Genomic DNA, 13,105 nt, shown 5'->3' on the forward strand with positions numbered 1-13,105 from the left:
GTTCACTTGAAACGTACAATAACCTCGAATTATTTTTAATAAGGTCAAATATAAAAAAAACGTTTGACTACTTTGTGGAGAGTCAAAAGTTCTGTGTTTTGTTGGATTAACACTTTGGTTACACAATATTTCCATGTTTTTTTACGCGAATGGGACAAGGCACGAAATCAGCACTGGATTTAGAAGCAATGGCCACACAGAGTCAGTCTGATACGAGAATCGAAAAAATGGACATGAAAGTTTGGTTGCCACAAAGACACTTCTGTCGCTTCCATTTAACATAAAACTGGGCTTGATGAAGCAGTTTCTAAAGGCCTTAGACAAAGAAGTAAAACTTAAAGAAGGAATTTTTGTTGGGTTTCAGATTAAAAAATTGACTTTGAAAAGACAATGAGGAAAGTGGAAAAGAAGCATTGGATTTTATTTAAAGATGTCATTGACAAATTGTTAGGAAACACGAAAGATTCAAATAAGGGAAATACTGTGAATAACATGCTCGGTAAATTGAAAGAGATGGGTTGTGATATGAACTTGAAAGTTCTTTTCTTACACTCAGGTAAGGACTATTCCCTGAAAAACTTGGTGTCGTTAGAGATAAAAAAGGGGAAAAGTTTCATTAAGACATAAGGGTAGTGAAGATGGGGTAGATTCCAGGGCAGGTGGAATATCAGCATGTTGGCTGATTATTGCTAGTCATTGACACGAGATATTCCAGACACAATGGGTAAAAGAAAGACCACAATACGTAGTTTAGAGACTAAAAGACGTAGATTTCATAAAAAACAAACAGACGGTGAATGAAGATGCAAATTCTTCTGATAACAATGCTCTTCACATTTTTTTCAGTTTGCATTTTAGTTAACAAACATAATCATAAGAAATGTTCACTGTGATAAACGAAATAATAATTTGGTCTAAGCAAGATGTTTTCTCCCAGTCTAGTAAATAATGCTTAGATCACGATAAAAAAAAGGAACTCAATTTTTAATTACTTTTATGAAATTTAAATTTGTAGCCCTGTTTTTGTGTTTCAGATACATTTTGTAGGGATCCACTCATTTCTCTAGGGAGGGGACAAAGTTTGAAGCAACGAAATCAAAGCTGGAAAGAAAAAAGTGCCCCTCTTTAAAAATGTTGTTAATTTGTTGTATTTTTCATTAGATAACAGGAAAATATGTAAAACTATACGGTTTCAGAACGCATTTCACGAGATCTGTTCAGTATGATCCAAGTCCTAATTTTAACACTGGCTTTCGTAGCTAACTAAACCTTTCATTATTTTAGTCGCATATTATCATAAAAAGTGTTGTGCACGTGCTGTAGTTTCATAGATCTTCTTACTCCAATTAGCCTAGAAAATGTTCAAAATGATCAAACAAGTTTCTCTGGAATAGTCGAACGTAAAAATGAAACTCAAAATAACACAAACCAGTTTCACAAGTTAACATTTAGTCGGCATTCCTTTGTATTTCAGTACTACGTCACATCGACGTAGCATGTTTTCAATGAGTTTGTACAGATATTTCTGAGTGCCTGACTGCCATCTTTCTTTGAGTACTCCAAAAAGTTCATCTTGCAATCTTTCGTTAATCGGTTTAACTCAGCCCATAAATTTGCAGTCGGATTGATATCAGGTGATTGGCCTGGCCATTTATAACATTAAGTTATTTATTTCTAATATATCTTCTAACGACTAAAACTGTAGACAATCTTGTACATAATTAATGACAAAACAGAGATTACAACGTTTGCGAATAGCGACCTTCCAAAAATAAGGAATAAAAAAATGAACTATAATCAATTCAAAGAAACATGGCAACCAAATTCAGTTGTGCAATTCAAACTATTCAACGAGTACAAACTCTAGCCTTAACTTGGGTGATTAAACAAGTAAAAAAATATTGTTGTCTAACTGCTTTAAATAAAATAAATACTCGTATGTTTTTAACGAAGTGTACTGCATTTCAGTCCTTAAAAAAATTTGTTTCAAAGCCAAGTAAAACAAAAATATGTTTTATTAGATAAAATAATATTTATATTTTCACTTACATAAAAAAGGTTGTTCATTTGCTGTCTTTAAAACGTAAACGGCATGAATTACTTTGTTACCCCACACTGAGCTCTCACAATAATTTAAATTTGCATAAGTTTAAGTAATTTCTTTAATATGAGAATAATTTTTATAAATATTGAAATTCTCAAGATTATATCTTTTCTTGAATAAACTTCACCACCATCATATTTAAAAGTTAAAAAAAGGCGTGTATACCTAAAAAATACTACAAATAGCAATGTAGATCGATCGTCTAGAAATTTTAAAAAACTATTTTCCAGATAATTTACCGAAAAAGTTACAGACAGAGGCGTAGCATTTTAGTCCACGTAATTTAAGTTAAATTCTAAATGTAAAAAGTCTCTCACATAAGTAAGCACAGAGGTTAATATCACAAGTATCTTGCTTTAGGAAGCTGAATACAGTTAACAATTTAATTTATTAAATTCTATATAAAAACATTTTTTAATTTGTGTAAAAATATACGTTATTAAGGCTTAAACGCGGACAAACAATAATATGTGATACATATTGTTTAATATATGACAAACTTGGCAGTGCTAGTTTATATTCAGAAAGCAACCATAAAACCTAAACCCATCTTTCGTATAAAGACTGCTGAATAGATATAACAGCTTCTCATTGTAACACCGGTAAAATACACTTTACTAATGTGATATTTATCAGCATGGCCGGATTAAGGAATTGGAGGGAGTCTCAGAGCAAATTTTCTAGGGGAGACCTCACAATTAAACTCCTGATTTTTAAAATCACTCATTTACATAAATTAAAGAGCTAACCAAAGTTTCATGAAGTACATTAAAATAACTTAATCAGACTTACTACATATTTTATAATAAACTTCTAACATGTACTAGCCCCTACCCGCAAAAAATTGCTGTAGTTTTCGTGCCCTTCACTTGAAGTTTTCCCATGACATCATTTTTCACGCATGCGATTTAAATTACGATTTCTTGCAGAAGTTATGTATTAGATCATAAAAATCTGGCCCGACATGGCCAGGTGGTTAGGGCACTCGACTCACAATCTGAGGGTCGCGGGTTCGAATTCCCATCACACTAAACAAACTCGCCCTTTCAGCCGTGGAGCATTACAACGTCGGTCAATCCTACTATTCGTTGGTAAAAGAATAGCCCAAGAGTTGGCAGTAGGTGGTGATGACTAGTTGCCTTCCCTCTAGTCTTAAACTGCTAAATTAGGGGCGGCTAGCGCAGATAGCCTTCGTGTAGCTTTGCTTAAAATTCTAAAAACAACTAAACAGACGATCACATATATCCTGGTCTATTTGAAGCAAACAAACAAACAAACGTGGCCAGGCAAATAAGTCACGTAGATATAATTACGTAATAAAACTCCACGTAACGTAAACATTAAAGTAATGGTATTTATAATAGTGTAGTGAATACGAAACTGTTACTGGCGTTCAGTGTATCGCTGACAGTTTTACGAGTTGAAACAAAGAAACTCATAAAAACGAAGAACAAAACCCGTGGTTCAAAAACAAGTAGCTAAAAGGTGTTTATAACAGTCTATGTAACGAACCGAAACTAAATTATTGCAAGGTAGATCAAGTGTGAAGTTTTAATAGAGGAAAACTTAGCCGAATATCCAGAAACGTTTGAATACGTGTTCATAAAGTGATAAATATATGGATTTAAACGAACTGCGAATGTGTATTTTAGACCTAAGTAAGTCGATAAAGCTCATAGAAATTGTATTTACCGTAATGTTCATTTTGTTTTGCAAATTACACACAGGTTAAGTGTTGTTTGTGTAAAATGCCTCACAAATAAAAAAAAAAACAACTAAAGTTGAAGATGAAGCCATTTGTCAGTAATGACAATGTGTCATCGTGTATCATGCTCGTTGAATTGAAAAGTTTGACTAAAAAACAGCTAAGATATTCTAAATTGAAAAGTCAATATGCAGTCCGGACTCCTCTAACAAAGGCCTTTCTAACGACGTGAGATTTGTAACGTTTGATCGAGGAATTTGCGAGAAAAATTGTTACATACAAACGCAGGCGTATTGTTTATATACATTTAAGTGAAGTTAAATAGACATTACCAACACACATACACGCAAAATTCCCCAAAGAGCACTATGGATTATACTGTGCTTTTACGAAAAAAACTCCATTACCAGCGATGGATCGGTAATATACAAGATGCTATTTTAATATTTATATTAAATATAAATTAATGGGAAGGAGTTATTTTAATAAAAAAAAGAAAAAATACCTATGAAAAAAATAAGTTGTAAGAACACATTAACGAAAAATTACAAAATAATAAGTTTATACGAAAAGAGACTAAAATCACGTTTATTTGTCTATTTAAGAGCAAAGCCACATTGAGCTATCTGCTGTGTCCACCGTGGGAAGTTGAACCCCTAGATTTTAGTACTAAAAGTCTGCGAAGTTACCGCTGACCAATCGGGGGAGACTAAAATCAATGTTTTTATACTGACACAATTGTAAATATATGTTTTTCAATGAGGCATCCAGTTTTTGATTTTTTTTTTTCTTCTTAACTGAAAAACCCTTCAAATCGGGGAGATCGGGACAATTTCACACATTTGCCTCCCTCCTGTTTAATCTGGCCCTGTTTATGCGCGCGCGCGTGTGTGTTTTCTATCAAATTTAATACACTAGTTAAAGAGGTAGTTATTTATATTCCAGTATAGACAGCGCCCTCTTTCGTCATATTTAATTTCATGAGGATAGGGCATGCACACTTGCAGCAAGAACCACAACATATCCAGTAACGATGTTTGCATCAGATTAAGAAAAGGACTCTTGTCTGTATACAAACTTGTTCCCAGACAAATTTGCTTTCCTACATAACCTTGCGAGTTCATGACGAAGTCCCCTTGGACCACAGCAAAATACTCCCACATCCATACTGTAAAAAACACAATGAACTGAAATAGTACAATTATATAACAGTGCTAATTTTTATCGTTTTGCAGCTGCTACTAGAATAGAAACTAATTATACTTTCATAAATACACTGAGTGTTAAAAACGTTTGTCTTTATTCGTATTATTATTAAAAAAAAACATCCACCCAGTTTACTTCACCAGTAAATTTAAAATGTGTAGTTTTTTCATACTTAAAGAAAATTAATTCTGCAAAAAACTTGGCATATTAAACTTACACGTTGCAGCACAACATCTCAGGTTTGACTTAGAAAATATCATACGACTATAATCTCAGTATTTCATAATCATATCTTAAATAATTAACCCAATATTATTCAAACACAATAGAATGACTTTATTTCAACGTATTATTTACTGAATTAACATGGATCATAATCTATAACATACCTTTTGAAAGTGGTATTTAAAGTTTATCTGTATTTTTATCACAAAATGTAGCAGACTTATGTTTGCTACATAATTAAAATGGATTTGAAACTGAAAAATTAGTTCATATGACTTTGAGATAGTCAAAACCAACTTACCCTCTGTATAGTTCTTCCCATTCTTTGAACAGACATGACCAGTCAGGTCGCCCAAATCGAACCTTGTACACCAAACCTGGACAATTACTCAAAATATTCTAAAGAAAAACAAAAACGTTATGATGTGTTCAAATTAAAATAATTTACAATAAATAAACTAATTCACAATATGTTATTTAAAAACTATTAAAATCAGATGGGTTTTTCTATCGTATTTGAACAAAGGGGGCAAATATAAACTCGCGAGTATAAAAAATAACCAAATTGCAACAGTTATTCTGTGAGACAGTTCTGTGGTACAACTGCTACGTAATAAAAAATAGAGTGGCTTTTAGGCTTTAATTATTAATCATCTCGCAAGTGGTAACAGAATTCTTGAAAAGACACGTATATATAAACACGTCTTCCTTTTCTCTTGTCATTCCAATATTTTTTACTTGTTTGTTTTTAAACACTATTTTTTTTAATCAAGCTTCTCTGAATGTTGTTTCATGATACGAGACAACATTTCAAAACAGTGAACTAACTGTGAAAAAGGGTAATAGATCACTCGACATATATATATATTTTTCTTTGTGGTGTCGTGAGCAGTCGTAGATTGCGTAGAGCAGTAACAGAACAGAAACATAACACGTAAGTCATATACATACCCTAACACGTGTAAAGACTATTTTAGTCTTGTACAAAACTTGAGTTTTTGAGGTAATTTACAGACGTTTACGGTAAATTAACCTTGTTTTGATTAATGCCTCACTTCGGATCAAGTGATAGTTCAGATAGTTTTAAATTTAAAGAACGTTTCATTTTTCTCCATTGTATATGAGAAACTAATTCCATGTACTAAGCTACATTCAAATTAAACATCATATAGACTTACTCAACACATTAGAAATTTGACTCATATAAACTTTCTATAACTTTCTCTCACCTGCAGTAGTTCTTGTTTACATTGACGTGTAAGATACAATTGAATGTCTATAAAATCTGGGCGATTTTCTTCCCACATCTGTAAGACAGAAAAGTACAATTATCTTGGCTGCAGCAGGACTTACAGTTTTTAATCTGCAAAATGGACGTCTAATTAGGCCCAGCGGAAATACAAAAACGTCCCTTTAATTTGATCACTTCAACTGTAACAGACGACAAAATAAGTTAATTTTTATTAGAAACATAAAACAAAAGTGTATTCGTTTTTATATTCTTGAATACTTTACATATTTTGAAACCAATAAAATACCAAATTTTTACCTGGTTCTGGATATTAGTCAGAAGATCAGTAAAACACAGGAAGGCCTGAATCTCTCGACAAAGCCATAAGAGATGAAAACGTTTAACTGCTAATTTATCTAAGTTTCTTGTTCTAACTCTGAAATGAATAAATAAGTATTAATTTTATTCATTAACAATGATAAAAACTCTATTTCTAACTTGAAAATGTGAATTATTGATTAATTTTATATATTTTATAATTCCTTTCTACAAACTTTCACACTTTCACTCCTCACCATAATTTGAAGTTGACATAGTTTCTCAACTGCTCTAAATTTTATGGCTTCGTTATCTATATAGCTGATGCTATATGCTATCAGTCTTTGTTTGTTTTTGAATTTCACACGAAACTACACGAAAATTATCTGCGCTAGCCGTTCCTAATTTAGCAGTATAAAACTAGAGGGAAGGCAGGTAGTCATAACCATCCACCGTCAACTCTTGGGCTACTCTTTAACCAACAAATAGTGTAATCAACTGTTACGTTATAATGTCCCCATGGCTGAAAGAGCGAGCATGTTTGGAGTAACGGGGATTTGAGCCCACAACCCTTGGATTACGAGTCGAGTGCCTTAACCATCTGGCCATGCCGGAGCCTATCAGTTTTTACTTGTGTAATACGTCATAACTATCATAAATAGGTAATTATAAATTAAAAGAGGGTTGAATATATTAATTTTCTTATAAACTTAGTTCTAACAGATACATATTGAAGTACCATGGTCATAATGTTCATAAGACAATTTTTGTTAATAGTAAATTGATTCAAAATTAATCTCTTTATTTAATAGATAACAATGTAGTCTAGTGTAAAATTTGTGTAGAACAGTGTTTATTTAGAGTATAACTGATGCTATTGTTGTTAGCGCAAGACAACATGATGGAACTCTTTGCTCTGTACATTGCATGAAATTGAACACTGAATTTAAGCAGTGCAAGCAAGTAAACTTATCCCTAATCCATCAACGGATAGTACAATTGGAAGGAAGTCTTAGTTTAAATACCGTTTAAATTGCCATTTATGAGATATTAGCACTTAAGCCTTACAGTCAGGGCACTAGCAGCGCCTTTGAAAAAGACGCGTCTGAATTACCGTTTATATATTACTTTAAATACTTGCTACAGCCTAAAATACTGTTAATGCATTATTCTCGCTATTGTTGCATTAACATAGTTAAAAAAAAAAAACCGTTTGAACTACTAATAATGTTTAGTATTGAATGTGTTATATTAAAACGATTTTGGTGTCTCATTATGTCCTTTCAGTCTATGTCGCCACATCTTCTCATGCCTTATTTGAAGGATGTGCATTTTGAAATTAACCATGCAGTGTAGTATCCATTGCAAATGTTTTGTCATAAAGTTATCATGTTCAAAACACATTTCTCCTTCCCATAAACCAACTATATAGGAGGACAACGGTTTTCCGATGCCTGTTTACGATGTTATCCTACAGAAATCTGTATGGAATTGCATCTGTTGACTTGGTCTGAATGTATTCTTACGAAATAGCATGAATGTCCGGCTTGTTCTCCAGCTATTTGAGGTATGCGACCATTGAACTGGTATGTTTGGAAGTAACTTGTGTCGTTTTTCCAGACGGGGATCCATCTTGATAATGTTTAGTAGTGTTGCTTGAAACATTTGAACATCTTTTGTCACTGACATTTGTGTTTGTGAATTCTTATCTGTTACCATAGGCCACACTTTGCTTAATGTGGCTTGTGTAAGAATTATTGAAAGGCTCTTCAGAATGGTCTTTGGTGTTCAAACCCATCCACATTTCTTTGTTTTCCATTAAATTGTTTGTTTGTTCATAACACTACGTAACATAAATTTTGCTCCTGGTGTTATTTCTGAATTGCTCATGTTGTAAAAGAACCGAAAATGGCCATTATTCCCTTCAAACTTTGCTTTTGTGACCTGGATAATTAAATTTAGAAATTAACCTATTTTCTATGTAAAAACGGGCAAATTTGCACATTTGTATTTACATAAGGTCTGAATAAAACAATGTATGAATTAAGATTTACATGTATTTATACTAAAGTTATACAAAAATGAACAAAAATGTTTAGAAGTGAGTAGTTTTTCGAAATTTGTGACTGTAATGTAAATCACTTTCACGTATCAGCCCCCAAATATAGTCTCCCATTATGTTTTCGTTAAAAGCAAAGTTTGAAGAGAAAAATAGGTCTTTTCCATTTACTTTAGGCATAAGCAATTGGGAAATAACACTTTCTGCCAAGGGACAAGTAAAGTAAAACTTTTCTTATGTAGTGTAAACAAACATAAAGCTACACAATGGGATATTTGTGCTCTGCCTACCACAAGTATCAAAACCTGGTTTCTACCATTGTAAGTCCAAAGACATACTGCTGTGCCACTTGAGGACTCATTTTCCATTAACTGTAAGGGATATATCCATCTTGAACATTCTAAATATGGATCTAAGCTGATATTTATGATTTAAGTATTTGAATATTTTGAGTCAGAAAGAGTTGTTACAAACTATTCTAAAAGGCATTAATTTTAGGTGGGATCAAGTTACCTAGAAATGTCAAACAATGTCAAAATGTTGTTCTGAAAAAAGCCATTCCACTGCAACTTTATTTCGGTTGTGCTAATTTTTATACAAAAATCGTTTTAATACTATGTACTTAACATTCTGAATTATTGTAGTTATTATCAGTGGTCAAGAATAGAAAGGAGGGTGTTCGGTACTATTTGGTATTGCTGTATTCTAGCTTTAACACCAGTTGTCTAGAATAGAAAAGGACATGAATTTCTACTAATACATTATTCTGACTGGAAACATGAATGTTACCAAATGTTGTGATGTTGTACCACACTAACTACCCAAAAATAATGGATTTAATTTAAAAGTATATATTATTCAAACACATCCTATTAATGAAACCGAAATATTGCACACTACCTTATATAATTGAGGAACGAGGCAAATGGTGTGACACCTATACCACCAGCCACACATATACTGACCCTATGGTGAAGGACACCTTCTGAAGGACTGCAAAAAGGCCCATCAATGTAAAGTCTGTGGAAGAATGTGAAACAGTTTCAGTTTTAGCAAACCAACGTTAAATGTAAAGAAGAATATAAAATAGTTCCAAATACAATTTAACACAAAGCTTATGGAATAATGTAAAAGTAACTTTAAGCAAACCCACGAAAAGTCTGATTCTAAATATATTGAGCTTTGTTGAGGGTTTGTGCTGTTCAAAGGAAACTTTATGGAGAAAAACTGTGCAGTTCATACCTGTTCACGAACCTTCTCCTTTTAAATGAATTATGTATTAGTATATTAGTGTTACTGTCCCTTTGTATGAGGTTACTAATGTCGTATTAAAATATTGTGTCCATCTACATAGGATTACGTACTAGCGTACCTTGTCGCCTTGCATGGCACTTTGGATACGGAAGTATGTTCTAATTGGTCGACTGACAGTGACGTTCTGCTGCCTAACAGTTGGACTCTCAGGTTATCTGTGAGGGAAAAAATGGTAATTAAAATAACATTAAATGATTTAGGTTTTCTACCAAGACTTATAGATCGAAGCAACATAAAGATATTTATGTTTGGTTTAAGAATCTAAGTATAGTTTTCATGCTTGAAAGGAAAAAGTGCATTGAAATGTTGCAGCACATAAAATTTGCGACGTAATGCATTTTGTCACTTCAAGTATTTTCACCGACGTTTTTAATTTACTAATGTTCAGGAGTTACCAACAATTATTTATAGTACAGTAATAAGGCAAATAAAATGAATTTACATCGTATTAAGTGTTTGTTTGTTTTTGAATTTCGCACAAAGCTACACGAGGAATATCGGCGCTACCTGTTCCTAATTTAGCAGTGTAAGACTAGAGGGAAGGCAGCTTGTCACCACCACCCACCGCCAACTCTCTACCAGCGAATAGTGGGACTGATCGTCAAGTTGTTACACCCCCACGGCTGGGAGAGCGAGTATGTTTAGCGTAGCGGAGATTTGAACTCGCGACCCTCGGATTACGAACCCAGCGCTCTAGCCAACTGGCCCTTATCGTATTAACGTTTTGTTAATGTGTATGCCTTCTGTAGGCAAATAATTCCTATTCCAGTCCAAACAGCAGTGTAGTTAATAAGCAGATGAGAGTATACGCTCTTTTAAACTTACAAAAGTTAATCAAATCGTGACATAAATTTTGTATTTCAAAAATGCTTCTAAACATAAAATAAAATACAAATTGCCAAATTGTGTGTATTCAACGATATATATGAGCTAACGTTATGGCAAAAGTTAATCCAAACGTAATATCATTTTGAGATATTTGATTAGTGCACATATTAAAAGAGGAAGACGTGGACAGATGAATTTAAAATTAACTTCGTTAATGAGACGACTGACGTAATTGACGTATTCATATAAATATTATGTTCCCCCCGGGTTGCTCAGCAGCAAGCTTGGGACTTATAATGTTAAAAATATGATTTTGACAGGACAGACAACAAAGTCATTGTGCAGGTTTCTGCTTAATGAAGAACTAAGCAGCTGAACAGAGTGCCATAAATATATTACTTATCACAATTCTTCAAACCCCCTCCCCTCAAACGAAGGCATTCTAGAAATTAGCATAGGTTTGTTTAGTGAAAGGTAAAATTATTCAGCCATAATGTTTGGTTTTTGTTTGTTTATTGTTATTAAGAACAAAATTAGACAATGAGTTATTTATGCTCCGACAGAGGCCCGGCATGGCCAAGCGTGTTAAGGCATGCGACTCGTAATCCGAAGGTTGCGGATTCGAATACCCATCGCACCAAACATGCTCTTCCTTTCAGCCGTGGGGGCATTATAATGTGACGGTATTTGCTATTAAAAGAGTAGCCCAAGAGTTGGCGGTGGTTGGTAAAGACTAGCTGCCTTCCCTCTAGTTTTACACTACTAAATAAGGGATGGCTAGCACAGATAGCCCTCGAGTAGCTTTGTGCGAATTCAAAAAACAAACAAACAGTGCTCCGACAACAGTGGGTATTGAAACCAAGACTTACAGCCAGACTCCAGGGGAAAGGGGGAAGTGCAAAGCTGGTCATAATATTAAAACACAGTACAAACTGTGTGGCTTTATTTATCAATTAAGAATTCAAACGAAAAATAAATAGGAACACTTCTCTAGATTTTGTTGTTAAACAGACATAAAAGAAAGAAAATATAAACTCACTGATGTTTTTCTTATATAAGATACAAAGGGCCGGTATCGCCAGGTGGTTTAAGTCACTCGACTCGCAATCCGAGGATTGCAGGTTCGAATTCCCATGAGGGCGTTAAAAAGTGACGGTCAATCCCACTATTCGTTGATAAAAGAGTAGCCCAAGAGTTGGCGGTGGGTGGTGATGACTAGCTGCCTTCTCTCTAGTCTTACACTGCTAAATTAGGGACGGCTAGCGCAGATAGCCCTCGTGTGTAGCTTTGCGCAAAATTCAAAAAACGAACAAACAAAGAATCAAACGATACACAGGTAACGGAACACAGACCAACTTTATATATCCTAAATCATTGTTAAAAAAATACTTACGTGACCAATCTCCGTTTGTTCTGAGATGAAGTGTAAACTTGGCCTGATCTGCTGTCGCGCACTAAGTGAATAAAACAAAAAAAGTAAAAGGACTTTGATTGGCTAATGCAGAAAAAAAAAAGTTGCCTTTCCCGTCGAAAATTACCAGGACCTTTGTTTGCGTGATAACGTTATGTGGTGAGTCTTTCACAAGTGGCATTTAGAGTTCTTTCCTTAACTATCTAGTTTTTCTTATAATACTATGTTTCAATAACGTGTTCGTTTATTGTTAAAACAAACAGAAATGCAAGTGATTCAACTGTAATATTAAGGGAAGAGCCAAGTTTGTTTTTGGTATTTCTTTTCATGTCAAAAATAATGAGCCCACGTCAATTTAGGAAGCCTTAACTGAAGCCAGGCTGATGATACCAACTCGACGTATGGCGTCATTTCCTGAGACAGCCTCAACTTAATGAAATTAAAGAATAGGCTAAATGATCATCATGTTTTTAAATGTTTAAGTCACATTACAAACATAAAAACGAAACTAAAATAAAACGTATAAAAGCCTTCGACATTGTTTAACCTTTTTCTTTTTATTTAAATAAATCAATATATTTGTCGCCTACGCGGTTAACTATATATTTATTTCTTCTTATAAAGCCTCAATGTATTGTCATGCCAAAGTCACAAAGGAAATTCTCGTTGGACTCGGTGGTAATATCTCAACAATAATTTTTCTT

General features: G+C 33.7%; 1 protein-coding gene across 5 annotated transcripts in view; it reads right to left on the bottom strand.

Annotated features, from left to right (window-relative positions):
- Nucleotides 1–1,997: 1,997 nt before the first annotated feature.
- The window catches only part of LOC143250714 (NADPH oxidase 4-like), a 55,522-nt gene continuing 44,414 nt past the window's right edge, over nucleotides 1,998–13,105 (bottom strand). For all 5 annotated transcript variants that reach the window (XM_076501639.1, XM_076501638.1, XM_076501641.1 and 2 more), the window contains 7 exons: nucleotides 12,384–12,444; nucleotides 10,221–10,317; nucleotides 9,749–9,868; nucleotides 6,790–6,907; nucleotides 6,470–6,547; nucleotides 5,542–5,639; nucleotides 1,998–4,977 (listed from right to left, as the gene is read on the bottom strand). In XM_076501639.1, the coding sequence (XP_076357754.1) occupies nucleotides 4,857–4,977; nucleotides 5,542–5,639; nucleotides 6,470–6,547; nucleotides 6,790–6,907; nucleotides 9,749–9,868; nucleotides 10,221–10,317; nucleotides 12,384–12,444 (693 nt within the window). In that variant the 3' untranslated portion in view covers nucleotides 1,998–4,856. The remainder of the gene's footprint in view (nucleotides 4,978–5,541; nucleotides 5,640–6,469; nucleotides 6,548–6,789; nucleotides 6,908–9,748; nucleotides 9,869–10,220; nucleotides 10,318–12,383; nucleotides 12,445–13,105) is intronic.

This window comes from Tachypleus tridentatus, chromosome 5 (assembly GCF_004210375.1).
Source record: "Tachypleus tridentatus isolate NWPU-2018 chromosome 5, ASM421037v1, whole genome shotgun sequence".
NCBI classification, from domain to species: domain Eukaryota; kingdom Metazoa; phylum Arthropoda; class Merostomata; order Xiphosura; family Limulidae; genus Tachypleus; species Tachypleus tridentatus.